The 26,929-nt window shown below is 46.7% G+C and overlaps 1 protein-coding gene across 1 annotated transcript; it reads left to right on the top strand.

Annotated features, from left to right (window-relative positions):
* Positions 1-947: 947 nt before the first annotated feature.
* On the top strand, positions 948-25,683 carry Cmtm6 (CKLF like MARVEL transmembrane domain containing 6). The gene is made up of 4 exons (XM_075964251.1): positions 948-1,148; positions 12,787-12,963; positions 13,914-14,012; positions 22,647-25,683. Exons 1-4 carry the CDS (start codon positions 1,011-1,013, stop codon positions 22,782-22,784), a joined length of 552 nt encoding a protein of 183 aa, XP_075820366.1. The 5' UTR covers positions 948-1,010; the 3' UTR covers positions 22,785-25,683.
* Positions 25,684-26,929: the final 1,246 nt, after the last annotated feature.

Here is a 26,929-nt window from a genome sequence, read left to right as displayed (position 1 = left end):
GCTATTGGCCAGTCAGCTTTTTATTACACCAATCACAGCAAGTACATCTTCACACAGCGTGCAAATATCCCACGATAGTGGGAAGTGAAAAATAAATGCGAACTCCCTGGGAGGAGGTTGGGGGTACAGCTCAACAGGGGTGTGTGGGTTTTAGCATGCCGAAGGCCCTGAGTTCCATCCCCGGCACCTTTTTTTTTTTTTTTTTTTTTTTTTTTTTTTTTTTTTTTTTTTTTTTGGTTTTTCGAAACAGGGTTTCTCTGTGGCTTTGGAGCCTGTCCTGGAACTAGCTCTGTAGACCAGGCTGGTCTCAAACTCCCCGACACCTTTTAAACACAAAACAGGCTGAGTATGGAGGAGTGCATGCCTGTAACCCAGCACTTTAGAGATCAAGGCTGGACGATTGGCACTAATTCCAGGAGCTACTACTGTGTTCTAGGCTAGTCTGGGTGGTGAGATCTTATTTCAAAAAATAAAAAATAAAAATAAAAAAATCAGATCGAAACCAAACTTAAAGCCTGGGCAGAGTGATGGCTCTGTGGGTGAAGACACCAGCCGCCACTCCTAAAGATGACTCAGTTCTCGGGACCCACACGAAGGGATAGAACTGGCTCCCCGAATAGTTTCCCGACCTCCACAGAGTGCCCCTAGGTAGGTTAAAAAATAAATGTAATGAAAAAAAAAAACCCACCCCCCCAAACCAAAAAAAGAGAAAAAGAAAAAGCCACAGAAAAAGAAAAGTCCACAGAAAGCATGGAACTCAATTACCAGCATTTCAAGAGTTAACCGGAGAGCCGGAAAGGTGGAGGGGGCGTGGCGAACTGGGGGTGCGGCGAAGCTGGGAGGCGTGGTAAGGGGTGTGGCGAACCAAGGGACTTTCTGCGGGCCGGGGAGCGGCGAGCGAGTGGGCGTGACGAGGGCGGAGCTGACCGGAAGCGGGGGCGGAGTCTCAGGAAGTGACGCCCCCCTGCTGCGCCGCGGAGACTTTTGCTGGGCGAGCGACTTTAGCGGCGATGGAGAACGGAGCGGTGTACAGTCCCACCACCGAGGCGGCCCCGGGCGCGGGCCGGGGTGCGCGCAGCGGCCTGGCCGCCTACTTCTTCCTGGGCCGGCTCCCGTGGTCTCGGCGCATTCTCAAAGGCTTGCAGCTGGTGAGGCCAGCGGCGGCGGCGGCGGAGGAGCGGGCGCCGGGTCGGGGGTCGGGCCAGGGTCAGGGCGGGGGACCTGTGAGCTGGGGAGCTGTGGGCTCGAGGCCGCCGCTGCTCGGCCTGCTCGTTTGGGAAGCCGCCGTTTCCACGCCCCAGTTCCTTCCCTTTCCACTAAGGAAGGGGGCGTTGCCGTCCGTCTGCCTCCTTCCCGTAGCCCCGCGGTAGCTCCTCTCCCTCAGCCACCGAAACCTCCTTTCCCATTTCTCTGCGAACACTCTTTCATTATCGCCCTGAGTGCTTGTGTTTTAGACAACGAAGTACTTTCTGTTTATCGTTTCTGGCTTTTGCGGTTTTCCGGGTGCTAGCCCAGTTCAACTTGTCGGACAATTTGTGTATGGGTTGAACTTGCGCTGTGGGTTCCAGGTAGAGTCAAAAGGACGTCTTTCTGGTTCCTGTGTGCTGGTGAGAGAACTAGATCACGGCATGCTTCTCAAGTGTCATAAGCTTAGGCGCGAAAATGTGGACATCTTTGATATTTGTATTATGATCAAATTGATACTCATGTTGCGTTTCAGGCTCCTGACTCAGCTGTCAGTGGGTATTTTTTCAAGAAGACAATTTTAGGAAAAAACAGACTGTTTGTGGTTTTTGCTTTGTTTTGTGAACCATTTTTGCTAAAGAAAAAAAAAACAGCTCATGGGTTTCCTTGGGAAGGTTTAAAATTCTTAAAACTCCGATAACCAGAACTAACATTCTTGGAACTCAGTTGACCTACTTTCCTGGGGTGGAAAAACAGCAGTTAGGCACTGCTTTTAGTTGCTACAGCGATGGAAGCTGGGGATGAAGAAGTCACTTGGAGACAAGTTAGATAAAGTGATGTGTACGACCCTCGAGAATCTGGTCCTGGGTGTCCCTCCCTCCACACCCTCCTAGAATGTCCACGGTGGGCAGTTTCAGGTTCTTAGGCACTGGGCCTCCATCCTGTCATTGCTCCTTTACAGAACCAGTTCCTTTTACACGAATGGGTGTGGTTTGCTCCCCTCCCCCACTCCCTTCCCGCCTCTCTTCATTCTCCTTCTCCCCTCTCTTTTCTCCCTCCTCTCCCTCCCCCATCTTTTCCTCTTCCCACTCTATTTCTCCCACTGTTTCTTCACAGACTCTTAGTAGTCTAGATTACCTTCAAACTCATTACTAAGTTGTGGAGGATGACCTTGAACTTGTGATCGCTGTGCCTCAGTGCTGGTGTGCCCCACCATGCGGTTTACGTGGTGCTGAGACTCGAACCCGGGGCCTTGTGTATGCGAGGTTAGCACTCCACCAACTGAGCTATACATATAGATCCAGATTCTCTCTCTCTCTCTCTCTCTCTCTCTCTCTCTCTCTCTCTCTCTCTCTCTCTCTCTCTTCTTCAAGACAGGGCTTCTTGTGTATCAGCTTTGGCTGTCCTGGAACTCTCTGTAGATCAGGATGGTCTTGAACTCACAGAGGTCCACCAGCCTCTGCCTCCTGAGTGCTTGTGCCACCGAGGCCCAGCCAGATTCACTTTCTTTTGTTCTTCCTCTCCTTCGTCCTCACATATTTCCTAGATACCTGCTGTGCTTCTCTGTGGAAAAATACACAGTTCTAATGAACCTTTTTGAACAGAGAGAAATCACTGTACAACCAAAGCATTCTTGCAGCTCCAAGGAAATTGTGCCTCCTGATCTCCTGGTCATTAAATCTATTATTTTCAGTTGCTTTTATTTCTAATAAGTAATGCTAAAGCCAAAGTAATAATTCTCATTACTGGGGGCTGGAGAGATGGCTCAGTGGTTAAGAGCAGCGGCTGTTCTTCCAGAGGTCCTGAGTTCAATTCCCAGTAAGCATATGGTGGCTCACTACCACCCATGATGAGATCTGGTGCCCTCTTCTGGCCTGCAGGCAGACATACAGACAGAACGCTGTATACATAATAAATATTTTTTTTTTAAATTCTCATTACTTTATTATAACTCAGCAGAAGAGAACCAACCAGAAGTTTTGCTGGTACTGACAGTTGGATCCCAGGGCTCAGTTTGCTTTGAAAAGGCTGCTAGCTGTTCTGTGTGTTTGCCATCAGTCCTAAGGAGAAGTGGGAATGGCACGGAACACTGCCTCCGAGAAATGCCTCCGTTATGGGTAACTTGTAATGTTACAGGCTTGCTTTCCTTAACACAGAATTTTAAACACTTTTTCACTTCTGTGATTGCCCTTTTGTTCCTGCTTTTTCTGTTTTAATAATGTCTTACCTATTAACAATAAAAATATACTATGGAGTGATTTTTAAAAAGTCCCAAGAAAGTTATAGATGAGATCTATAAAAATGCATCCAGGATGAGCGCTATAGGCAAGACTTTCTTCGCCTTATACTCTGCCATTCTCGGTGTCTTTAGTTGACTTGAAGTCTAATATAGTGTTGCAGAGCTCTGATAAGAAAACAGGGTGTGGAGACATCACAATCAGAAGAGGAGGAGCAGTGTGTTAACACGGAACCTCCAAACCAAACCCTGAGATAAGTATTCAGAACGTTTGTGTGTGATTTGTTATTCTGGGTCCGTAAATCTTAACAGATTCTCAAAGACTCCAAAGAGAAAAAGAAGCCTGCTGTGAATAGTAGACTTGGAATTCTTCCAGCAGAGCCCTGGGCGGTGGGGCTGGGTGTCCTCTAGGTTCTTTCCATGGGTAGATCTCCCAGGCTGCTCCCGACTTGGTTACCAAGCTAATTTATCAAGGGGCGCAGGCTAGCACAGGAGATTATGGTAGAAGTGCAAACAAAGCCTGTCTGGCTGGCTCTTGGAATTCTGCTGCTGTTTGTCACTTGGTCTAACCTGCATCTTGTCAAAGACTTGTGGAAAATGTAAAGGCTGGGCTCACTGGCTTCTACCTTTCCCGAGCTGAGCGGTGAAGGAGTGGGGGAAACGTTGTTATCAGGAGCTACGGGGCCACACACACACACACACACACACACACACAGGCACACACAGGCACACACTGGTTTCCCGGTGTAACCTTGACTGTCCTGGCTGGCCTTGAACTCACAGAGACCCTCCTGCCTCTGCCTCCCAAGTGCTGGGACTAAAGATGTGTACCACTACCACTGGGCTAGAATCTTCAATTTTATGCAACTGGACTTTGCTTTATCCGATTTGTAGGTTTGCCCTTATGTTCCTATTTTATTTGTTATTTTTTGAATGTTTAATGATGAATTTTTTTCAGGTTATAATGTTTAAATGACTACATGAACCAGTCTGTGATTTAAGTTTTAACTTAAATTTATTGTGTGTGTTTGTGTTCATGATTCATGTGGATGGGTATGCATGCTATGTCATGTGTGTGGAGGTCAGAGGACAACTCTGTGGACTCGGTTCTCTCTCTCTCCTTCCATCTTTATGCAGGTTCTAGGATTGAACTCAGATCCTTGCTTGCATGGCAAGTGCTTTTACTTTGAGCCGTCATGTCGTCCCCATAGTCTGAAAGGTCTTTATATGGATTCATACTTTTTTTTTTGAGACACAATTTCTCTATGTAACTTTGGAGTCTCTCCTGGAACTCGCTCTGTAGACCAGGCTATCCTCAAACTCATGGAGATTCACCTGCCTCTGCCTCCCAAGTGCTGAGATTAAAGGTGTGCGCCACCACTGCCAAACTTCATATAATCTCTTTGTTGATTACACATATGATTGAAAAACATATACTGTTGGCTAGCATAATATTATGAAACTAAATTGCTACCCAAAATGAATTTATTTAATTTTATATGTATTGGTATTTTTCCTGCTTGTGTATCTATGTACCATGTGCATGACTGATGTTTCCAGAAGTAAAAAGAGTCATATCTGATCCTCTGGAACTAGAGATACAGGTTGTGGTGAACTGCATGAACTGTACTGGTTTGTGTGTGTGCCCATGTGTGTTGTGTATGTGGAGGGCAGAGGTCAACTGCCTCAAGGCTGGCTAGTTTCCACCTCCCCAGTACTCTGGCCCCCGTGGGTGCTCTCTCTGGTGGTGAAGTCTCGTGTAGCCACAACTGGCCTTGAATTTCCCCCGTAACTAGGAGACATACTTAAATTCTGCCTCTGCCTCCTGAGTGCTGGCATCATAGTTATTCACGTTCCAGCTTTTTTTTGTTTTTATGCCAGGCTCTTTTTTTATTTGTTCTTTTTTGTAGGTTCTAGGGAATCAAACTCAGGTCTTTGTAATTGTACAATCTTTATGGTTTTTCTTGTTTTGAGACAGGGTCTCATGTAGCCCTCCCTGTTTGAATGATTGACCTTAATTCAGAAAGTAGCTGAAGGTGTCCCTGAACTCAGGATCCTTCTTTCTCTACCTCCCTGGTAGGTAGGTGCTGGGGTTGTAGGGTGTACCACCATGCCCAGCTTTTGTTTTGTTTGAGAGAGGATCTCATAGTGTAACCCAGGCTAGCCTGAGACTTGCTGTGTAGCTCAGGCTCACAGTGTCCTCCCATCTTGGCCTTCTGAGTGCTGGGATTATAGGCATGTCTGCTTGTGGCTTCAGTGATATGTTCTTAAACCTTTTTTTTCTTTTTTTAAAATTTATTCTCTCTTTCTCCCTCTGTGTTTGTGTCTGTGTGTCTTTTGTGAGGCTATGTGTATGTCAGTGCAGGTACCTGCAGAGGCCAGGGATGTCAGATCCCCTGAGGCTGGAGTTGCAGGTGCTTGAAGGCCACCCTGCATGGATGCTGGGAACTGAACTTGGATCCTTTGCAAGGGCAGTAAGTGCTCTTAACCATTGAATCATCTTTCCAGCTTCTTAAAACTGTTTTTAATAGTGTGCTCTTCTCTGAGTACATGTAATTTTATAGAAGATAATGTCTTCTAGCCGGGCGGTGGTGGCGCACGCCTTTAATCCCAGCACTCGGGAGACAGAGGCAGACGGATCTCTGTGAGTTCAGGACCAGCCTGGTCTACAGCGCTAGTTCCAGGACAGGCTCCAAAGCCACAGAGAAACCCTGTCTCGAAAAACCAAAAAAAGAAAAAAAAAAAAAAGAAGAAGATAATGTCTTCTAACTAATGCCAGTCAGTTTTTTAAAATTGTTTTTAATGAGCTGTGCATTTTTCTCTGCTTCCCTCCCTTCTTCTCCCCTCCCTTCCTACCATCTCCCGTGGTCCCCATGCTCCCAATTTACTCAGGAGATCTTGTCTTTTTCTATTTCCATGTAGATTAGATCCATGCGTGTCTCTCTTAGGGTCCCCATTGTTGTCTAGGTTCTCTGGGATTGTGAATTAGAGGCTGCCTTTTTTTTTTTGCCTTGTTTCTGAAAGCCACTTATGAGTGAGTATGTATGACATTTGTCTTTCAGGGTCTGGGTTACCTCACTCAATATGATGCTTTCTAGATCTATCCATTTGCCCGCAAATTTCAAGATACCATTATTTTTTTCTGCTATGTAGTACTCCATTGTGTAAATGTACTACATTTTCCTTATCTGTTCTTCAGTCGAGGGTCATTTAGGTTGTTTCCAGGTTCTGGCTATGACAAATAATGCTGCTATGAACATAGTTGAGCACATGTTCTTGTGGTATGATTGAACATCCTTTGGATATATACCCAAAAGTGGTATTGCTGGGTCTTGAGGTAGGTTGTTTTCTAATTTTCTGAGAAATTGCCATACTGAAATTCAAAGCAGCAGGGCTGGAGAGATGGCTCAGAGGTTAAGAGCACTGACTGTTCTTCCAGAGGTCCTGAGTTCAATTCCCAGCAACCATATGGTGGCTCACAAACACCTGTAATAAGATCTGGTAACCTCTTCTGGTCTGTAGGCACACATGCAGGGAGAACACTGTATACATAATAAAATAAACCAAAAAAAAAAAAAAAAGAAATTCAAAGCTGCTGGACCAGTTTGCACTTCCACCAGCAATGGAGGAGTGTTCCCCTTTACCCCAGTCCTCTCTGCCAGTCAGTTTTTAAGATGTTTAAGGGGACAGACTTTTACACCGTGTAGCACTAGCTCAGGTTCATGTGTAAACTCAAATGGGAAGCTGTTCTCCAGATGATCCCCGCCCTGAATGCTCTTTTTCCTCTAGCCATGTTCAGGTAGATACACTCAGAGAGCTGGCTGCATCGGGCACTTAGCTGTGTGCTCGCTGAGCAGTCTCTAGTATGATAAGTTCTTGCTGTTAATAATGGATGTGCTTACCAAGAAAACAGCAAGGAGCCTTTTATCAAATTCGTTTCTTTGCTGTGTGTGGGAGTCTTGCTTCCTGCCCTTGATCACTTGTGAAATGCTGGTGACCACTGTTTCTTGAAATTCTTCCTTCTCTTATTGAGCACATTCTTTTTCTTTATTTAATACAGAAAGTATCTGTTTGCCATAACAACTAAAATAAGATTAAAATAAAATAAAACATCCCATCTGACTCATTCCTAGGTATCACTGTTGGATACATTGTTTGGAGTGTTTTTACTTGCTTTAAAAGTTTCCCTTTTTATTAAAAAAAAAAATGAAAACCAATCTATCCTGACTTACTTATTCTGTACTCCCCCCCACCCCCCTTTTTGGTTTTTCGAGAGAGGATTTCTCTGTGTATCAGCCCTGGCTGTCTTGGACTTGCTTTGTAGACCAGGCTGGCCTTGAACTCACCTGCTTCTTTCTGCCTCTGCTGGGACTAAAGGTGCAGTACCACCACCACCCACTTTGCCTCCTACTCCTGCGGTTCTCATCACATAGCCACACCCATTCCTTTTGAATTTCTTACCATTCCCAGTTAGGTCAGTACCCCTTTGGACTCACGGGGCAGGTTCTTGCCCTCCTGAGTCTGTCCTTGCTCCCTCGACTGGCCCATGTGTCCATCCATCCTTGTCTGGCTACTCTGGGCTTTTCCCCGATATTTTCTCCACTTCTCGAGGACTGCTCAGCTGTGTGGTGTGAAGCACGGTTGCCCATTGTTTCCTGTGCATCGCTCGCGTTGCTCCATCATGACATGCTCATACACACCCATTGTTGCCTGATCTTAACGGAGGGTGACTGTAAAAGAACCGTTAGGGAGGAGTGAGCTTCACATTGACAGTAGTGTGTGATGCGAAGACCTTGGCCTTTAAAACCTAGAGATCAGAACTAGTAAGTATTCAGCCTGGATGTTGAACTCCTTCCTTCTGCTAGGATGACCAGGTAGAGCCTCCCTCTTTTTTTTTTTTTTTTTGGTTTTTCGAGACAGGGTTTCTCTGTGGCTTTGGAGCCTATCCTGGAACTAGCTCTTGTAGACCAGGCTGGTCTCGAACTCACAGAGATTGCCTGCCTCTGCCTCCCTAGTGCTGGGATTAAAGGCGTGCGCCACCATCGCCCGGCCGAGCCTCCCTCTTGATAGTACGAATGACTCTTGTTAATACATAGAGCAGGGCTACTGGTGGCCTGGGACCCTCTACTTCTGGGAGCGGTCCTGCCCTTCTTCCCAGACAGGCAGCCTATGTCTGTGCTGCAGGCCAGGTGTTACTGTTTACAGCTCTCACAGGAGTGGGTCAAGAGCAGTCAGACAATTCTCAGTTGAAAGTTTTCTCACAGTCATCTAGCTTGGAACGCTAACCAAGAATTGCCTTGAACTCTTGATCTTTTTGCCTCTGCTTCTCGGGTGCTGGGATTACAGTAGTGCCCGCCACAGCTGACTTCAACTGACTTTCATACACATAGGTGTATTTTTATTTTATGTATATGAGCTTTTTGTCTGCATATATGTCTGTACTTTTTGCATGCTTGGTACCCAGGACCACCAGAAGAAAGTGTTGAATCCCCTGGACCTGGAGTTACAGATAGTTGTAAACTGCCATGTGGTTGCTGGGAATTGAACCAGGGTCCTCTGAAAGAGCAGCCAGATGGCTCTTAACTGCTGAGCCATCTCTCCAGCCCCATGTAGCTCTGTTTTTCAGACATTTCCTAGACTCTTAAACTTGGATAAACTTTAACATATAATTATACAGCAAGTAGACCCTTATACATTTACAATTCACATTGGATTCTCATCCTAAAATTTCATACTGTTGCCACCAGCACAGGAGGTTAAGGAAACAGTTATGTGTGATTTGTCTCTGTGTGTCACTCCATATCCTGTGATGTAATGGCAGGGAATGCCTCCATCGACGTTCAGGATGGGGGTCTACTTTATGTCTGGTTAACCTCACGGGAAACAGGTCTACTTTTGTTCTGGCATAAAACCTTTTTAGTCGTGAGGTGGGAAGTTTCCCTTGGAACAGTGGTTGTAACCCCTTTTGGGTATTGAATGACCCTTTCACAGGGATAGCCTGAGACTATCAGAAAACACAGATAATACATTATGATTCAGAACAGTAGCAAAATCACAGTTTTGAAGTAGCAATGAAAATAAAAACATGAGGAACTGTATTAAAGGGTCACAGCATTAGGGAGGTTGAGAACCACTGCCTTAGAAGATTATATGCTACTTTGCATTTGACTTTTTTTCTGTTTACCTTTTATTTTTATTTAATTTAATTTAATTTTTTTTTTTTTGAAACAGGGTTTCTCTGTGTAGGCCTGATTGTCCTGGAACTCACTTTGTAGACCAGGCTGGTCTTTTAACTCAGAGACATTCTGCCTCCCAAATGCTGGGATTAAAGGCATGTACCATCATGTTTTTGACATAACTTGTTTTTTGAGACAGAGTCTCTTATCCTTGAACTCTTGATTCTTGACCTCCCAAAGGCGGAGTTTATTGTGTGTGTGTGTGTGTGGTGTGTGTGGTGTGTGTGGTGTGTAGGAGTGTATGCCACGGTGCACGTGTGAAGGTCAGAGAATATCTTGTGAGTATTGGTTCTCTTCTACCCTCCGAGTTCTGAGATTGAGAGCTGGTCATCAGGCTTGCCTAGGACTGGCAGAGCCATCTATCTCTCCAGGCTCCTAGCTATAACCTTACAAGGTTGAATCAATTAATTAATGAAGCACGATTAATAAAAATTCAGAGAGAAGGTCCAAATCAGGAGCAGAAGGAGAGAGAGCACGAGCAAGGAACTCAGGACCGCAAGGGGTGCACCCACACACTGAGACAATGGGGATGTTCTACTGGGAACTCACCAAGGCCAGCTGGCCTGGGTCTGGAAAAGCCTGGGATAAAACTGGACTCTCTGAACATAGCGGACAATGAGGACTACTGAGAACTCAAGATCAATGGCAATGGGTTTCTGATCCTACTGTACGCACTGGCTTTGTGGGAGCCTAGGCAGTTTGGATGCTCAACTTACTAGACCTGGATGGAGGTGCGGGTTCCTTGGACTTCCCACAGGACAGGGAACCCTGATTGCTTTTCGGGCTGAGGGGGGGGGGGGACTTAACTGGGGGAGGGGGAGGGAAATGGGAGGCGGTGGCGGGGAAGAGACAGAAATCTTTAAAAAAAAAAAAAATTCAGAGAGAGAAATTGTGGTTCAACCTGAAGATCCAAAAAGCAAAGCAGCCAGCCACTGGCTCTTACCTCGACATCAGTCCGAAATGGCGAATTTGCCTCAAGGAATCTCAGAATGAGACTGTGTCTGAGAGCTGTCTCTTCCCGTTTTATATTCCTCTCTAGGTATGGGATTAAAGGCGTGCACCACCCGGTTTCGATGGCAAACTAGTGTGGCTACTGGGATTAAAGATGTGTGTTGCCATTCCCTGGTCCCTAAGGCTGACCAGTGGGGCTGTTTTACTCTCTGATCTTTAGGCAAACTTTATTTATTAAAATACAAATGGAATGCCACTACAAATTAACTAACTAATTTGCTAGTGTTGGGTAGTGAACGAAGGGCTTCACGCATGGTAGGTGTGCACTCTGCCAACCGAGCTATAGCCTCCCCCAGCTGCTGAGATTGAATTTTTATACTTTGTACAGTTATCTGGAGATTGATCTAGGCTGGACATTTTGTACCTCAGCTTCCTTTAGCTGATGAAGGCACCTGCATTGTGTCTAGTTTGGGGCTATGAGAATAAAGTTGTTATGATGTTCCTGTACCTGCTTTTTCTTAAGGTAGGTTTTCATTTCCCTCGAGTACCCAGGAGTGCTTAGCTTTGAAGAAGCTGCTAGTTTCCCTAGTGCTGGTCTGTTGACATTGGCAAGAAAGTATGGGTGAGCTGGGCAGTGGTGGCATGTGCCTTTAATCCCAGCACTCGGGAGGCAGAGGCAGGCGGATCTCTGTGAGTTCGAGACCAGCCTGGTCTACAGAGCGAGTTCCAGGACAACCAGAGAGAGCTACAGGGAAATCTTGTCTCGAAAAGCCAAAAAGAAAAAAAGAAAACAAGTGTGGGTGAGCATTCACTGTCCATTGTGAAATGCAGCTCTTGATTTTTATTTTTCTTTTCCAAGCTTCCCTGTTTCTTGTCTGGTTTTGTTTTTTGTTTTTGTTTTCCTTTTTTTTTTTTCAGGGCTGGGCATTGAATCCAAGGCCTCCTGAATGCCAGACATGCATTCTACCACTCAGCTATATTCCTAGCTCCTAGGTGGTTTTTTGAGACAAGGTCTCACATTGTAGCCCAGGCTGGCCCTGAACTCCAGTGGATCCTGAGTGCTGGATTCATAGGTGTGCACCAGCTCTCTAGTCTGCTTTGTTGGTCTTTCCTTCCTTCCTTCCTTCCTTCCTTCCTTCCTTCCTTCCTTCCTTCCTTCCTTCCTTCCTTCTTTCCTTTCCTTTCTTTTGGAGCAGTGTGTGCTACTCTTGTGTCTGTCTGTTTCTCCTGCTCTCCCTGGGGTAAGGTGGAATTTCCCTTGGCTTTTCACTTTGGGTCATCAGTCCTTTTGATGGTTTGGGCACTCAGAAGGTCATTCCCCAAGCTTTCTCAAAACCTGCTCGTGAACAGTCAGTCTTCTTCCACTTTCTGAAGAGTTAACCCCTGAGCGCCTGTTCCTTCCTCGCAGAGCTGCGCCCTGCCTGTCTCCAGGCCCTCGCAGCACAGGGTTTCTGTAAGGCAATTAAAAGTGCTCAGTGTTTTCTCCTTGAGCTTCCCTTCCTGTGCCCTCGTCCCCTGCACCCTGACTTGACTCTGCTTTTCTAGTCTGCTGCCCTGTCTCCCCACCCCCACCCATAAGTACAGAGTTATCTGACTTCTCTGCCAGGCGACAGCTTTCTTGCCAACTGTCAGTGATGCCACCATCGGCTTTCTTTTGTGCGGCTAATGCAGGTTCTTGCCCTCTGCATAGCAGTAGCGTGCTCGCCACCTGCTGGGCACACTTGCTCTCATCTCAGAGCCCCTGGGCTGCTGTTTCTTACTGCTCTTGCTGGTTTCTCCACTTTGCAGACTCTTCACAGTTGCTGCACAGGAAGACTGCCCCCCTCCCGGTGATCTCTCAGACCTCTGACTTGGCTGCCTCCCACAGTGTGTATGCAGGCACACTTCCCCTGCACTCTAGGCTGTCTCACCATTTGCTTCCAACTATGCCTCTGCCTGCCTCTCTCCCTGACTCTTTCGTTACAGCACAATAAAAAAAAAAGTTTGCTGTGCATTGTGGCGCTCAGCTTTCTCTTCTTCTGAAAGTCCTTTTTTTGGTGGGGGGGCTGTTACAACACTTTCATTGAGTCTGTCTGACACACAGTAGTTAACTGGTGTATCCCTTTAAGGCAGCCTGCGTGTAGTTTTGATTGTCATGGGTTCTCTGAATCACTGAGGTCAGTTGGTTTCCTTTTGTAGCTGCTGTCTTTGCTGGCCTTTATCTGTGAAGAGGTCGTGTCCGAGTGCACGTTGTGTGGAGGCTTGTACTTCTTTGAGTTTGTGAGCTGCAGCGCCTTTCTCCTGAGCCTCGTCCTGCTGATCGTGTACTGCACACCAGTGCATGACAGAGTGGATGCTGGGAAAGTCAAGTCGTCGGTAAGTGGGGAAGACAGCCCGAGTCAGGGCGCGCGTCTGCAGTCGTCCTGGTTTATTGGTACAGCGGTGATGCTTTCAGAGCAAAGCACAGGGAAGAATGGTGTCCATGTTCTAGCTCTCTGCATCCTAGCAACTTGAGCACCACTTCACTGACGGAGACAGGAAATGAGTCTAGAATGAGAGGGAGAGGCTTCACCTAATTCATGTTAGACATTTCGATGTTGTTTGCTTTAACACAGGGTCTTACTAGCCCAGACTGGTCTTGAACCTGTGATCCTCCTGCCTCAGCTTCTGAGTGCTGGCATTGTAGACTTGGGCCACCATGCCTTACTTAAGCATTTTTTTAGAAGTTTGGTTTTGTCACTTTTTGTTTCTTACATTTTAGAGTGTCATTCATTGGCTGTGTAGTTAGGAATTATGTGCCTGCTCCCTACTAGGCACTGTGTGCTGGACATGCAGTGGTAGAAATAAGCATAAAACTACCAGACAGAAGTTGAGCTCAGTAGTAGTGTTTGCCGAGCATTCACAAGGCCATAGCCTCACTCCCCAGGAATACCAAAAAAAAAGAGGGGGGGGAGAAAAACCAGATCAAAACTGAAAAAGAGTTAGTTATGGTGGCACATGACCTAGTGTTAAGGAAGCAGAGGCAAGTGGTTAGATCTCTGTGAGTTCAGGCCAACCTGGTCCACACATTGAGCACAGACCACCCAGGACTACATGGTGACACCCTGTCTCAAAAAATATTTTTTTTTTTGTGATACACAATTATGTTCAACTTAAAGTTGATAGCGTTTGCATGTAGATGTGTTGAAAAGGTACCAGGCTGGCATGTTTAAATTTGGGTTGCACCAAAAACATGTAAGTCATTCAAGGGGTTTCGAAATTCAAAATGTTAAACTTTGTGTCTGCCTGTCTAACCTGTTGTGTTCTTGTTTCCTCTGCACCTGTAGGATTTCTATATCACCCTGGGAACAGGGTGTGTGTTTCTCTTGGCATCTATCATTTTTGTTTCTACCCACGCTGGGACCTCAGCTGAAATTGCTGCAATCGTGAGTACTTTGCATTTTTAACCTTCCTTATTTTTGTTTCCTTAGATATAGAGGATTTAGGGGCTGGAGAGATGACTCCTCAGTTAAGAGCACTGGCTGCTCTTCCAGAGAACCCAGGTTCAATTCCCTGTACCCACATGGCAGCTCACAACTGTCTGTAATTCCAGCTCCAGGAGATTCAACAACCTCATACAAATATACATGCAGGCAAAATACTAATGCACATAAAATAAAACTAAATAAATCATTAAGAGAAAGAAATAGAGAATTTAGAAAGTTTTTGATAAGTTCTATATAAGAGTAATAATTATTACTTATTTATATTCACGATGCGTGTTTGTGAGGTGGGCTACTGTGTGCTGTGGTCTATGTGGAGGTAAGGGATGATCTTCAGGTTGTGTGCTGTGGTCTATGTGGAGGTAAGGGATGATCTTCAGGTTGTGTGCTGTGGTCTATGTGGAGGTAAGGGATGATCTTCAGGTTGTGTGCTGTGGTCTATGTGGAGGTAAGGGAGGATCTTCAGGTTGTGTGCTGTGGTCTATGTGGAGGTAAGGGAGGATCTTCAGGTTGTGTGCTGTGGTCTATGTGGAGGTAAGGGAGGATCTTCAGGTTGTGTGCTGTGGTCTATGTGGAGGTAAGGGAGGATCTTCAGGTTGTGTGCTGTGGTCTATGTGGAGGTAAGGGAGGATCTTCAGGTTGTGTGCTGTGGTCTATGTGGAGGTAAGGGAGGATCTTCAGGTTGTGTGCTGTGGTCTATGTGGAGGTAAGGGAGGATCTTCAGGTTGTGTGCTGTGGTCTATGTGGAGGTAAGGGATGATCTTCAGGTTGTGTGCTGTGGTCTATGTGGAGGTAAGGGATGATCTTCAGGTTGGCCCTGTCTTTTTTCCTTGTTTGAGAGTCTTTTCACCGCTGTATAGCCAGGCCAACCTGCCCACTAGCTCCCACCCCTCCTTTTTGAGACAGGATCTCACTGTGTAGCCCTGGCTGGCCTAGAACTCAGAGAGATCTGAGTGCTGGGATCAGTGGCATGAGTCGTCTCACCTGGCCGGCCCCATTAGCTTCTTGGAATGTCCGATTTCCACTTCCCATTTCCTGTAGGTGTTCCGGGATCTGCTTTTAATACTGTGTCTGACTTTTACATGGGCTCTGGGATCTGAACTCAGATCTTCAGGCTTGTGTGCCAAACACTTTTCCCCCACTGAGCCATCTCCCCAGCCTGAGAGTAGTTTTTCTTCTACTTTTAAATGTAACATTGAATAGAAAACCTAAAAGTAAACAAATACGGTAGTCTTAAGAACCTAGGACTGAATTTGACTGAATTTTGTTATCAAAGTTTACTTTATCCTACATATAAACAAGTGTCTGGTAATGCAAGTGGCAAGAGCCTTTGTTATACAGTTTTTGTTTTTTTGCCCTGTAGTACTGCTTTAGTGCAGAGGCACTCCGGAGAAAAGGCTTTCAGGGTTAGCCCGGCAAGTTGTGATGGAGTGTTCGAGTGAACCAACAGAAGTTGTTCTTCTGATCTGCTCTTCAGTTTTCCTTTGAGTACTTATTTTACTTTTTGTTTTTGTTTTCTTTTTTTTCTGTCTTTCGTTATCTTCTTCTTGTTCATTTGTTGCAATACTGGGGATTGGATTTAGGGCCTCATACATGCTAGGCAAGTATTTTTTTTTTAAAGATTTATTTATTATGTATACAATATTCTGCCTCCATGTATGCTCACATGCCAGAAGAGGGCACCAGATCTCATTACAGATGGTTGTGAGCCACCATGTGGTTGCTGGGAATTGAACTCATGATCTCTGGAAGAGCAGCCAGTGCTCTTAACCACTGAGCCATCTCTCCAAACCCCCCCCCTTTTCTTTTTCCGAAACAGGGTTTCTTTGGAGCCTGTCCTGGAACTTGCTCTGTTGACCAGGCTGGCCTTGAACTCAGAGATCTGCCTGCCTCTGCCTCCTAAGTGCTGGGATTAAAGGAGTGCGCCACCACCACTGCTGGGCATTATCAACCATTCTTTTTTTTTTTTTTTTTGGTTTTTCGAGACAGGGTTTCTCTGTGGTTTTGGAGCCTGTCCTGGAACTAGCTCTTGTAGACCAGGCTGGTCTCGAACTCACAGAGATCCGCCTGCCTCTGCCTCCCGAGTGCTGGGATTAAAGGCGTGCGCCACCACCGCCCGGCTTCAACCATTCTTAAAACTAGTACTGTGGAGCTGGGCAGTGCTGTGGCACACGCTTTTAATCCCAGCAGGCGGATCTCTGTGAGTTTGAGGCCAGCCTGGTCTACAAGAGCTAGTTCCAGGGCAGGCTCCAAAGCTGCAGAAAACCCTGTCTTGAAAAACCAAACCACAAAACAAAACAAAAAACCAACTGGTACCGTGACGGGTTCTCTCTGTGGAGTCGACCAGCTCTCACATTCTCTGTCACAGTGTTGTAAAAAACATGCTTGCCTGTCCCAAACTTGCTTTGGTGTGACACTTTGAGCTGTAAAACCCTTTGAGACAACAAAGTGTAGTTCAGTGAAGAGATAGTTATTTGAATCCTTTGGGCCAAGGGTTGTGGGTTTTGTTGTTTTTTGTTTTTGTTTTTGGAGACTGTGTAGTCCTGGCTGTTCTGGAACTCACTCTGTAGACCAGGCTGGCCTCAAACTCAGAGATGCACCAGCCTCTGCCTCCCAAGTGCTGGAATTAGAGGCATGTGCTACTACACCTGGCCCCCTTTATAAATGTGGGTTTGAGGAGATTGAATTCGGTGCTCATGCTTGCAAGGCAAGAATTTAACTGACGGAGTTATCGCCTTAGCCCTGAAACTACATTTTAAGATAGAACAATACAAAAGGTGTTCAGAGTGCTGAAAGATGGGTCAGCATGGAGAGCGTTTGCTGATTCTTCTGAAGACCCAGCTTCAGTTTCCAGTGCCCACATCGCAGCTCAAAACTATCCATAGTTCCAGAGGATCCGACTCCCTGCAGCACCAGGCACCCATACAGGCAAAATACTCAGATGGAGAAAAGAAAAAAAAAAGTAAAATCTTTAAAAAGAAAGCCTTGAGAGAATTGCAGACGTCACCTTGCCAGCCTGGTTTGTAAGGGGATGGACAGATACAGTCAGGCCTCCAAAGGGGAACGGCCCATGTTCGGTAGAGAGTTTATAAATTAGTTTGTGTGGGCTGTGCTGTGCACATCCAGGAAATGAATGGTGCAGAGCCTGGTTTACTGTGTGTGTTCTCCGGGGTGGAGGAGGGGTTGAGGAACCGACGTTAGAGATTCTGAGAGATGACCAGTCATCATGGAAATGTGAGCCAGGTGTGGGATTGCCATCAGTCCTAGCATCCTGGAAACTGAGGCCAGCTACCTAGGAAGTCAACACTCCCCCTCCCTCCCCCTCCACTCAGCACAAAGTCATGGAGGACACTGGAGTTGCAAGAGATTTGGTGCTGTTTTCTTCCTGTTTTGTCTCCACTTCCTCAAGGGTTTTGCTAGTGAGGAAGCTAAATTTGAAGCATGGTCTTTTGTCTCTGGACAGAATTCTCAGAATGTTTGGTCATATGTTAGAATAATACAATGAGGAAGTGATTTAGGGAAGAGGAAGTAGGTAGTGACATCATGTCCCTGGGTGACAAGTAACTGGAAAATGTATTTTAGATCATTTAACCCAGTAGAGTTTAAAAAATGGAGTTTTCCTTTAGATATGAATAGTTTGATCTGTCTCCACCTAACCTGAGTTGCAAATCACATTTCCCCAACACATCTGTGGGTCAGTGAAGCCCTTGCTAATAAGCATGTGTTTGATACCATTTTGTGGAATTTCCTTTATCACTGAACTGAGTCTCATTGATGGACAGTCCACACAGGCTCCTGCATACATGTCAGGTATAGCAGAGGCTGAGACGGTTCAGCTAGTAATGCTGGCCACCACCACAGGGACTTGACCTTGAATCCATTGAAAAGGCTGGAAACAGGGGTTGCCTTCCTGTTACAAGTTTTAGGGTGGGGTGCTCTAAGGTAAAATACGGCTCCACTGAAGGAACGCGGGATTTGTAGGACATTGATAAGTAAGTAAGTAGATGCTTCAAGGCCAGTTTGGGCTCACAGGCTGTAGAGTGGTGTGTCTGGATCCCTTCCATGCTACCTTGACTCCCAAGGTGGCCAGGTTTTAAAGCAGCAGGTCCAAGTTTTGCCTTTTCAGACTGAGGTGGAGGGGGGAGGCCTAGGGGACTGAGATGTTGCCTGGGCTCTGTCCTGCTGCTGTCATGTATAGGTACTAGGGTTGAGACCTCTTGAGAAAATCGGAAGTGTTGATGTGTCTGTGGATAATAGGATAAAGAGGGGGGAATCTTCGTATGTGTGTGTGTTGGGGGGGGCGGGTATTTTGTTTTGTTTTTGAGACAGGCTTTCTTTGGTAGCCCAAGCACCTCAGCTCTGTAGAACAGACTGGTCTGAAACTCATGGAGATCCCCCTGTTTCTGCCTACCAAATGCTGGGATAAAGGCGTGTGCCACCACCACCCGGCAAGTGGGGGGACCTTCTTAATGACTAGACGGATTTTTCATCTTGAGGCAGCCATAGAAAGAGATAGCCGTGTGGCTTTAGGCACCCCTGTCCGTGTGGTGACTTGCTTGCCTCTGAGTCAGGAGATAGGAGGTAGACATTCAGCCCAGTGTATGTGTGTGTGGGAGGGGGAGACCGGGTCAAAGGACTGTTGTAGCACGAATTCCAACTGGTCTTAATAATAAAAACCCGGAACCGATTTCGGGGTAAATGCTGAAAGATCAGAGAAGTAAAGGAGCCAGCCACTAGAGAGACCCTTTACCTCTACCAAATCCTCAGCCCAAAATGGGCAAGATCCTGTCTCCACGACTCCTCAGACTGAATGTAATGTGCTCCTGCTCCTCCTGCCTTATATTCCTTTCTCCACCCAGCCCTATCCCTTCCTATCTCTACCTTCCTAGTGGTGAGATTAAAGGTGTGTGCCACCACTGCCTGGCCTCTATGGTTAACTAGTGGCTTAGCTCTGCACTCTGATCTTCAGGCAGGCTTCATTTGTTAAATCACAAACAAAATATCACTGTCTTACTTGCAGCCAGCGAAATGTTGAGAGTTATGGTAAGCTGCAGGGTGAGGGATCTATACGTCCGGCCTTGGTGCCTCCCTAAAAGTCTTGTCTGGTAAAACAGAGGGCTACGTGGGCCACCAAGGAAGCATTGTGGTAGATGTGCCTGACAATGGGCGTTCTTGAGTTGTAAGCTTGGAAAATTGGGACATATTCTGGATATAGGTAGCCTATAAGTCTGAGGCTTCTGCCAGAATAGCAGTGTCTAGAACCAGAGTGAGACTCTGCAGATCAGCACTGGACAGGAATAAGAGAAGCACCTCTCTAATGGAGACCACACAGGCACGGGAAGCTAAAAGGGTAAAGGAAGGGGAGGAGCTCGTTGTTGTGAGAGTGGGTCAAGGTTCCAGGGATAAATAGAGAATACAGTTTCATCTAGAAAGTTCATAGAGCTCCCTTGTAATCAGCAGTCAGCTATGCCAGGGACAGCAAGGGCATCATTATGGTCAGTGTGGCTGGTCACCAGCGCTCAGTGAGGAGAGTTTGAAGGAATTCTTTCCCGTGTTAGAGAGGCAGGTAGGGCTGTGGGAGGAAGTGGCCTCATCTGGTTGATTTTTGTATATGAGTTTGAGGTCCTTGAGGTCAGAGGGCTGTGGGGTTGCTTTGAGAGCTTTTCCTCAGGGGTAGAGCCTGGTTTTAACATAGTCTGTGAGCCTGCTTTAACCTGGAAAAATGAATTCAAAAGCTAAGACCCAATAATTCAGCAGCAGATGGGGTGAGAAGGGCCAAGAGGGTTAGCAGGGCTTAGAGGTGAGGATTTTAAAGTAGAATTTGTTCTCCAAGAGGATGGGGAGAGGTGGTGAGTCAGAGGAAGGCTTTGGTAGCTGGTTGTTAGCAGTGTGCCTTAGAGTGTCAGGTGTGTGCTGTGGGAAGTCATATGTCTATCTGGTTGTTAGTAGTGTGCCTTAGAATGTCAGGTGTGTGCTGTGGGAAGTTATATGTCTATCTGGTTGTTAGCAGTGTGCCTTAGAATGTCAGGTGTGTGATGTGGGAAGTCAATATCTATCTGGTTGTTAGCAGTGTGCCTTGGAATGTCAGGTGTGTGCTGTGGGAAGTCATATGACTATCTGGTTGTTAGCAGTGTGTCTTAGAATGTCAGGTGTGTGCTGTGGGAAGTCATATGTCTATCTGGTTGTTAGCAGTGTGTCTTAGAATGTCAGGTGTGTGCTGTGGGAAGTCATATGTCTATCTGTTGCTTTCATTGGTTAATTAATAAAGAAACTGCTTGGCCTGATAGGTCAGAACATAGGTGGGTGGAGTAAACAGAATAGAATGCTGGGAAGAAGGGAAGTGAGGTCAGACACAATGGAGCCAGCTGCCAGGTCAGACATGCTGAATCTTTCCTGGTAAACCACCACCTCGTGGTGCTACACAGATTATTAGAAATGGGTTAGTCAAGATGTGAGAGTTAGCCAAGATGTGAGAGTTAGCCAGTAAGAGGCTATAGATAATGGGCCAGGCAGTGTTTAAAAGAATACAGTAAGTACATGTGTTGTTATTTCGGGTAAAGCTAGCTGGGAGCCAGGAGCCGGGCAGCGGGAGGCGGCCCACAGCTCCCTTCTACAGGTGTGTGAAAGCACGGCTGTGTGGGGAAGGGAGAGTCACCTAACACAGGAGCCTCATATGCTTGTCAGAAAGGACTTAGGCTGAGTGGAGCTCGGGGCTGCTCCAGGCATTCACCTTTGCTGGTTAGTTCAGTGCTTGTGTGTAAGGCCGCTTATCTCTCTGCTCTACATGACAGTGGAGGTCTGTTTAGCACTGTGACTTCCAGGTCGCATGGTGAGCTTTGCAGGCTCCCTGTCTGACTTTAGATGTGTGTGTGGGGCCGTTGTCAGTTTGTATGGTGGCTGGGGACTTTAAGGTATCCATTACTACGTCAGTTGCCTTGGATGTGTGATGGAGAGCTTCTGCCCCTTCAGAAGGGCCAGGACTGGTACATGTGTGGCCTTTTAATAGATGCCATCTGAGCAACAACCTGCCAGTCTGGGCCAGAGGTTTGTTCTCTTGGAGCCCCACCTCCCTACTTTCCCACACCTTCAAGGTCACACAGCTCTCCCCTTTCTTTCCCCCGCCACACAAGAGTTAGGGACAACGTGACTCTAAGCATATACCATGGACTGTTGTTCACCCACATGGCAGAGAGCTGACCTCTTCTGAAACCTACAGGGAGGCCCCCACACTCTGTCTTGTAGGACTGCGCTCTTCTCAGAGCCCCCGTCTCTCTGTGGCATTCATGCCTCCTTAGACCCCAATGTCTGAGACCTGTCAGGTGGGCCCTTCTTGGCAGCTGTTCCTTTTCTTCAGGAGAGGCCTTAAAAGACAGCAGCTAGGAAGGGAGACGGGTGTGTAGCTTGAAGTTCAAATTTCACGTCAGCCTCGTGTGTCCTAGGCTAATAGGAATTCTTAGTGTCCCTTGTAGTGGAGGGTAGCTGCTGGATGAGATGTGTTTGGTGGTGTCGGGTAGAAGTTTGGTTGGGGACTTCTGCAGTAGCTCAGAGAGAGAGAGGAGCAGGGAGACTAGGCCTGTCCTTGGCTGCTGACTCTTCCAGTATAGACTAGGCCTGTCCTGGGCCGCCGTCTCTTCCAGTATAGACTAGGGCTGTCCTGGGCCACCGTCTCTTCCAGTATAGACTAGGCCTGTCCTGGGCCGCCGTCTCTTCCAGTATAGACTAGGCCTGTCCTGTGCCGCCGTCTCTTCCAGTATAGACTAGGCCTGTCCTGGGCCGCGGTCTCTTCCAGTATAGACTAGGCCTGTCCTGGGCCGCCGACTCTTCCAGTATAGACTAGGCCTGTCCTGGGCCGCTGTCTCTTCCAATATAGACTAGGCCTGTCCTGGGCCGCCGTCTCTTCCAGTATAGACTAGGCCTGTCCTGGGCCGCGGTCTCTTCCAGTATAGACTAGGCCTGTCCTGGGCTGCCGACTCTTCCAGTATAGACTAGGCCTGTCCTGGGCCGCCGTCTCTTCCAGTATAGACTAGGTCTGCCCTGGGCTGCCGTCTCTTCCAGTGGCAGCTCCTAAGCTCGGAACCAGGTCTGCAACTCCAGTAGCACGCTTGCTGAGCGTGCAGCAGCACTGGGTTCTGTGCCTGGCACCACACAACAAAAGAGCTGCGTTGTTACCTCATGGGACTTTGAGTAGTACCTGTTACTCGGGACATTTTTCTTTTGTCACTTCTTTTCCTCATTCAGTGACTTTTAAATTCTAGTAAAGAATACTAAGTGTGGGGCTAGAAGGATGGCTTAGCAGCTCAGACACTTACTGCTCTTCTAGAGGACCAGAGTTTGGTCCCCAGAACCCATATCAATGGTGCTATCCCACCTCCAAGGGACCCTGGGTTCTCTTGAGGCCTCCAAAAGAACCCACAAACATGTGGCATTCGCTCCCCAGACAAATACATACACGGAGGTAAAAATGAACATCTTTTTTGGAAAGTAGTTAGAGGGTGGAACGGATATGAACTCTTGGGCTGAGTAGGACACATGGTTACAACCTGCACTTCCTCATGTAACTCCCCTTTTCCTCCATAGGTGTTTGGGTTTATGGCGAGTCTGGTGTTCCTAATTGACTTTGTCGTCATGCTGCATGAGAGACGGCAGGAGAGCCAGCTGAGAAAACCTGAGAACAACGCCAGGGCTGAAGCCCTCACTGAGCCGCTGAATGCTTAAAGCTGGAGCAGGTGCTGCGGACCAGAAGAGAGCGTCTTCCATGTGACTAGTGTTATGTGTGCTCTTCTTTTGGAGAGAAGGGAAGGACAGGAGGGCAGCTTCTCAGTGCTGGACTGAGTGGCAGCCCCTCCAGTTAGCTCAGAGGGTTTTTAATAACGGTTGGAACTTGTTTCAAATGGAGGAGGTTTGTTATTTGTTTATTTTTAAAGACAGGACTGTTGTCTTTGAATTGCATGTCTGTCACTTGCTACAGGTCAGCCCTCACCAGGCCTGGCTTCCAGACCGTGTGTTCTCCGTCCTTTCAGGAACTCTTGCATTTTAAAATCATTCGCTTTGCTGTTAGTTTTTGGTAGTTAAGTTCTGTTCTAATGTTGGAGATTTAATTTGTATTTAAGTTGTTGGTGTGGGCATCTTTCCTTAATATATGATCCTTGTATTTACTGTATCTTGTTCAACCGTACGTTATGTGCTAACCTTTCATGGCAGTTATTCTGAATTCTTTCTGATCCATGCATTGCCTAACAGAAAACGTGTGGGCTGCTGGTGTTTTATGTGTACAAAAGCAACAGTGTCAAAGCCTTGTGCTTTTTAGATTGCACTCTGGTTGTTGAAATTAAGTTTAAAAGAAAAAAAAAGATTGTTATGGAATGCAGAAAAACTGAAGAAATTGATACTACATCTAGAGACCAAAGGGGACCTTTCTTAGAGTAGACTCTTTGTCTTGTACAGTGGATGTAACTGTACAGACAGGTTGGACCACTGGGGAGAGATGTGAAGGGTCATGCTGTGCACACACGGAAACAGTTGACGGTGTCTGTGCTGTGTGCACACGGAAACAGCTGATGGTGTTCATTCTGTGAGCTGGACACTGGGTCCCCTCCTGGCAGATGGTCATTTCTTCTCAAGTGAGCACCACTCTGCAGGCTTCTCTTAGAGTCCTGGGCTGGGTTTGCTCACTAACCCGCGATGCCTTTTCTGACTTTCTAGATGGTCCCTGTGCTGCGTCACCATCTGCCAAGGGAGCCATCACTCTTGCTCTTTTCCTTCTCACTCAGATTCACTGTCAACTCTCTCCAGGCCGTCCAGACTCTTGTGCCCTTCTTATCACCAAAAGTCCGAGGTAGGAACCCCTGCTGGTGAATACTGTTGGTGATGCTGGAAGCCACAGGCTGCTCCTGACACTTTGGAAGGGTTGCTTGTTGCTGTAGGGGTACCTTAGAGCCACTGGGGCACCTTTGTGCCCAAAGGGGACCTTTCTTATCTTCCTTCTGGGGTTTGACTGAGACTCAAGTATGTCAAGGCCTTCTGTGCCCTGGTGGAGGTTTCCCAGGCTGGGGTTTCTTCCTGAAGACATGTGATCATGTTCCCAGGGATTTACTGTAAAGTTCCCCTCCTTTTTGGTTTCCTGTCTGCCACTGTGTGTGTTCGATGATTTTGGTTACAAGCGTACAGCAGTTGTAGTTCTCAGACGGGGATGAATCTGGGCACACAGCTTCTGCTCTTTCTTACTCACTGCCTGATCTGCTGGCATAATACCTTCTTGATCATGAAACCAATCATGGATGTTGGCCTGCCATCTAAGAGAAGGGGGAGTAGGTTCTTGAAACCAAGAATAAAATAATTCTAAAGGAACCAGTTTATAGCAGACAGTTTTAGAATTTCACATCAGGCTATGCTGTAGTCACTGGAAATACTGTCCAGACCTATGGAGAACTAACAGCAAATCAAGGCAATGTTAGTATTACAAACTGTTAGTCAGCTGTCTGCTACTGTAACAAAATACCTGAGACAGTCAACTTAGAAGAAGCGTTAGGACTGGAGAGATGGCTCCGAGGTTACAAGTGCTTACTTCTCTGCAGAGGACCTGAGTTCTCTCCAGCACGCACATGGGATGACTCATGAGTGCCTGATACTGCCAGGGATCCAGTGTCTTTGGTCTCTGGCACCCAGACATGCATGGCATCCATTCACACATATATACATAAATTAAAGTAAATATTAAAAGTTGAAAAGAAAAAGGAAAAGGAGAGTTATCTTGGTTTGTGGTTTTGTAGGCTTCAGCCCATGGTCAGTCTGTTGTCTTAGACGGCAGCGCATCATGGCGGGGGTCTGTGGTAGAGCATCCAGGAAGCAAGGAAAGAGTGAGTGTGTCTTGAGATCCCGTTCCCTTTGGAGGGTACGCCCCCACTGACCCAGGACCTCACACTAGGCCCCACCCCTAAAGGTTTCTGACACCTCTCGACAGTGCCATCCCGGAGAACTGGCCTCTGATACCCAGGGCCTGGGGACAACTCACCTCATCAGTGCTCCTCTCTGCCCATGTTTGACTTCTTCAGGAGGAACAGACACTCTCTCTGGCCTGTGTCCACACATGCAGCAACTTAGCATCCAGTTGTTTACCATGGGTTTGCTCTGAGATGCCGCAGCTAAGGGCTTCCTCGGCTACTCCTTTCTTTTCTTTTAAGATAATTTGGTCACTTGTATCTGTTGTCACTCTTGGAACTTTCTCTTTTGGAGGACCTGTGACTGCTTGGCTTCTGCCTTCCCTGGGGGGAGATGGGGTTAAAGACTGTGGTACGAATAAGCTCAAGAGCTGGGACCAGAGGTCGCCAGGCAGAAAAGACATCATCATTAACAGCTGTGGCAAATTTGATTTGCTGTATTTTATACAAATTGTTTGGAATGGTTTTTAAGACTTAGAAGGGAAATATACTACAGCACAAGACTTTTATAATTACTATACTTTAAATTATGCTTTATGTGGGGACCGGGAAATGTATTTTTACATTGCTTATATCCAATCACTTTTGTATTTGTTGATTTAAACCTGTGGGTCTTTTTTTTTATCACTATTAATACCAACTTTTATAATCTTTTAAAATAAATCCTCTTAATTTCAGTGTTGATGTCTTCACAGTTGTTCAGTGCAGAGACTTGTTTATAAGCCCTTATTTGAGGGGCAGCCGTCCTCCGTGGGTGTGTGGTTGGTGGAGTCTGGAGGAACAGACCTGCTCCCTATCTGTGGAGGGCATATTTAAACAGCATGTTTGTCAGCCGGTCAGCACAGGGGGCCTTTAGCGCCAGCACTTGGGGCTGAGGCAGGAGGATCACCGGCTTCAGGCTAACCTGGCCTACAGGGCAATGAAAATGTTCTTAGGACCAGCTGTGGTGGAAGAGATCTCTATAAGTTCAAGGCCAATGTGAGTTACAGAGTGAATTCCAGGTCAGCCACATAAACAAATGAAAACAAAAATATTTTTTAGGGCATCACATGGGATGACTGAATGGCTTTAAATCCCTTTGCCTCCTCTTTCTCTTTTCTATTCCTTTCTCCTCTCCTTTCTTCTGTTTTTTTTGTTTTGTTTTGTTTTGTTGTTATTGTTATTGTTTTTTGAGATAGGGTCTCATGTAGCCCAGGCTGGCTTCAAACCCACTATGTGGATGAGAATGACTTTGAGCTCCTGATCCTCTGTCTTCACTTCCCAGATTCTGGTATTATAGATGTGTGCTCCTCCACCTAAGTAATTTAAAAGAAGCAAGTTTGGACTCGGCTTCACATTCTAGATGTGACTCGGTGCTATAGACAGATAGATGTATCTGTGATAACCAGAAAGTGTGAAACAGAGCTGGAGGTTCTGCTGAACCCGAAACTATCTGTGGAGTCTGTAGAATGCCTGCCTCCAGTCCCTCGAGAATAACAGGATCTTTATAGTCCTCAGGAACTCACTGGAATTTGTACATTCTTCAGGCTTCTTTGTTCTGTGTTGATAAATAACACTGTATCAATATGCAGTCAGCTGCAAAGAGCAGAAAACCTATTGCTGTGTCCCTCACAGTAAGGAAAACTTACTTCAGGGTAGGTCTGGGGAAGGTACCATGCCCGGTGGCCTGTGTCTGTAGTCCCTACATGTGTGAGGCTGAGGCAGGGGGATCACTTGGGCCCAGGGGTCAGAGGCCACCCTGGGAAATGCAGTGGCTTCATAATATCCCAGCTTAACTTGTGTCCTGGGTTTTCTGTCCATCCATTTTCTGCTGTGAGTTCTGTCCTCAGAGTTGAGTCTTTGTGTGACAACCTAGACACCACCTGTGTAAGAACTGTCCAAAGGTGAGAAGGGGTTGTTGATGCTCCTGCCTCTAGCTGTTCC

This window comes from Microtus pennsylvanicus, chromosome 3, assembly GCF_037038515.1.
Source record: "Microtus pennsylvanicus isolate mMicPen1 chromosome 3, mMicPen1.hap1, whole genome shotgun sequence".
Classification (NCBI taxonomy): domain Eukaryota; kingdom Metazoa; phylum Chordata; class Mammalia; order Rodentia; family Cricetidae; genus Microtus; species Microtus pennsylvanicus.
This window is presented reverse-complemented; position numbering and strand designations above follow the sequence as displayed.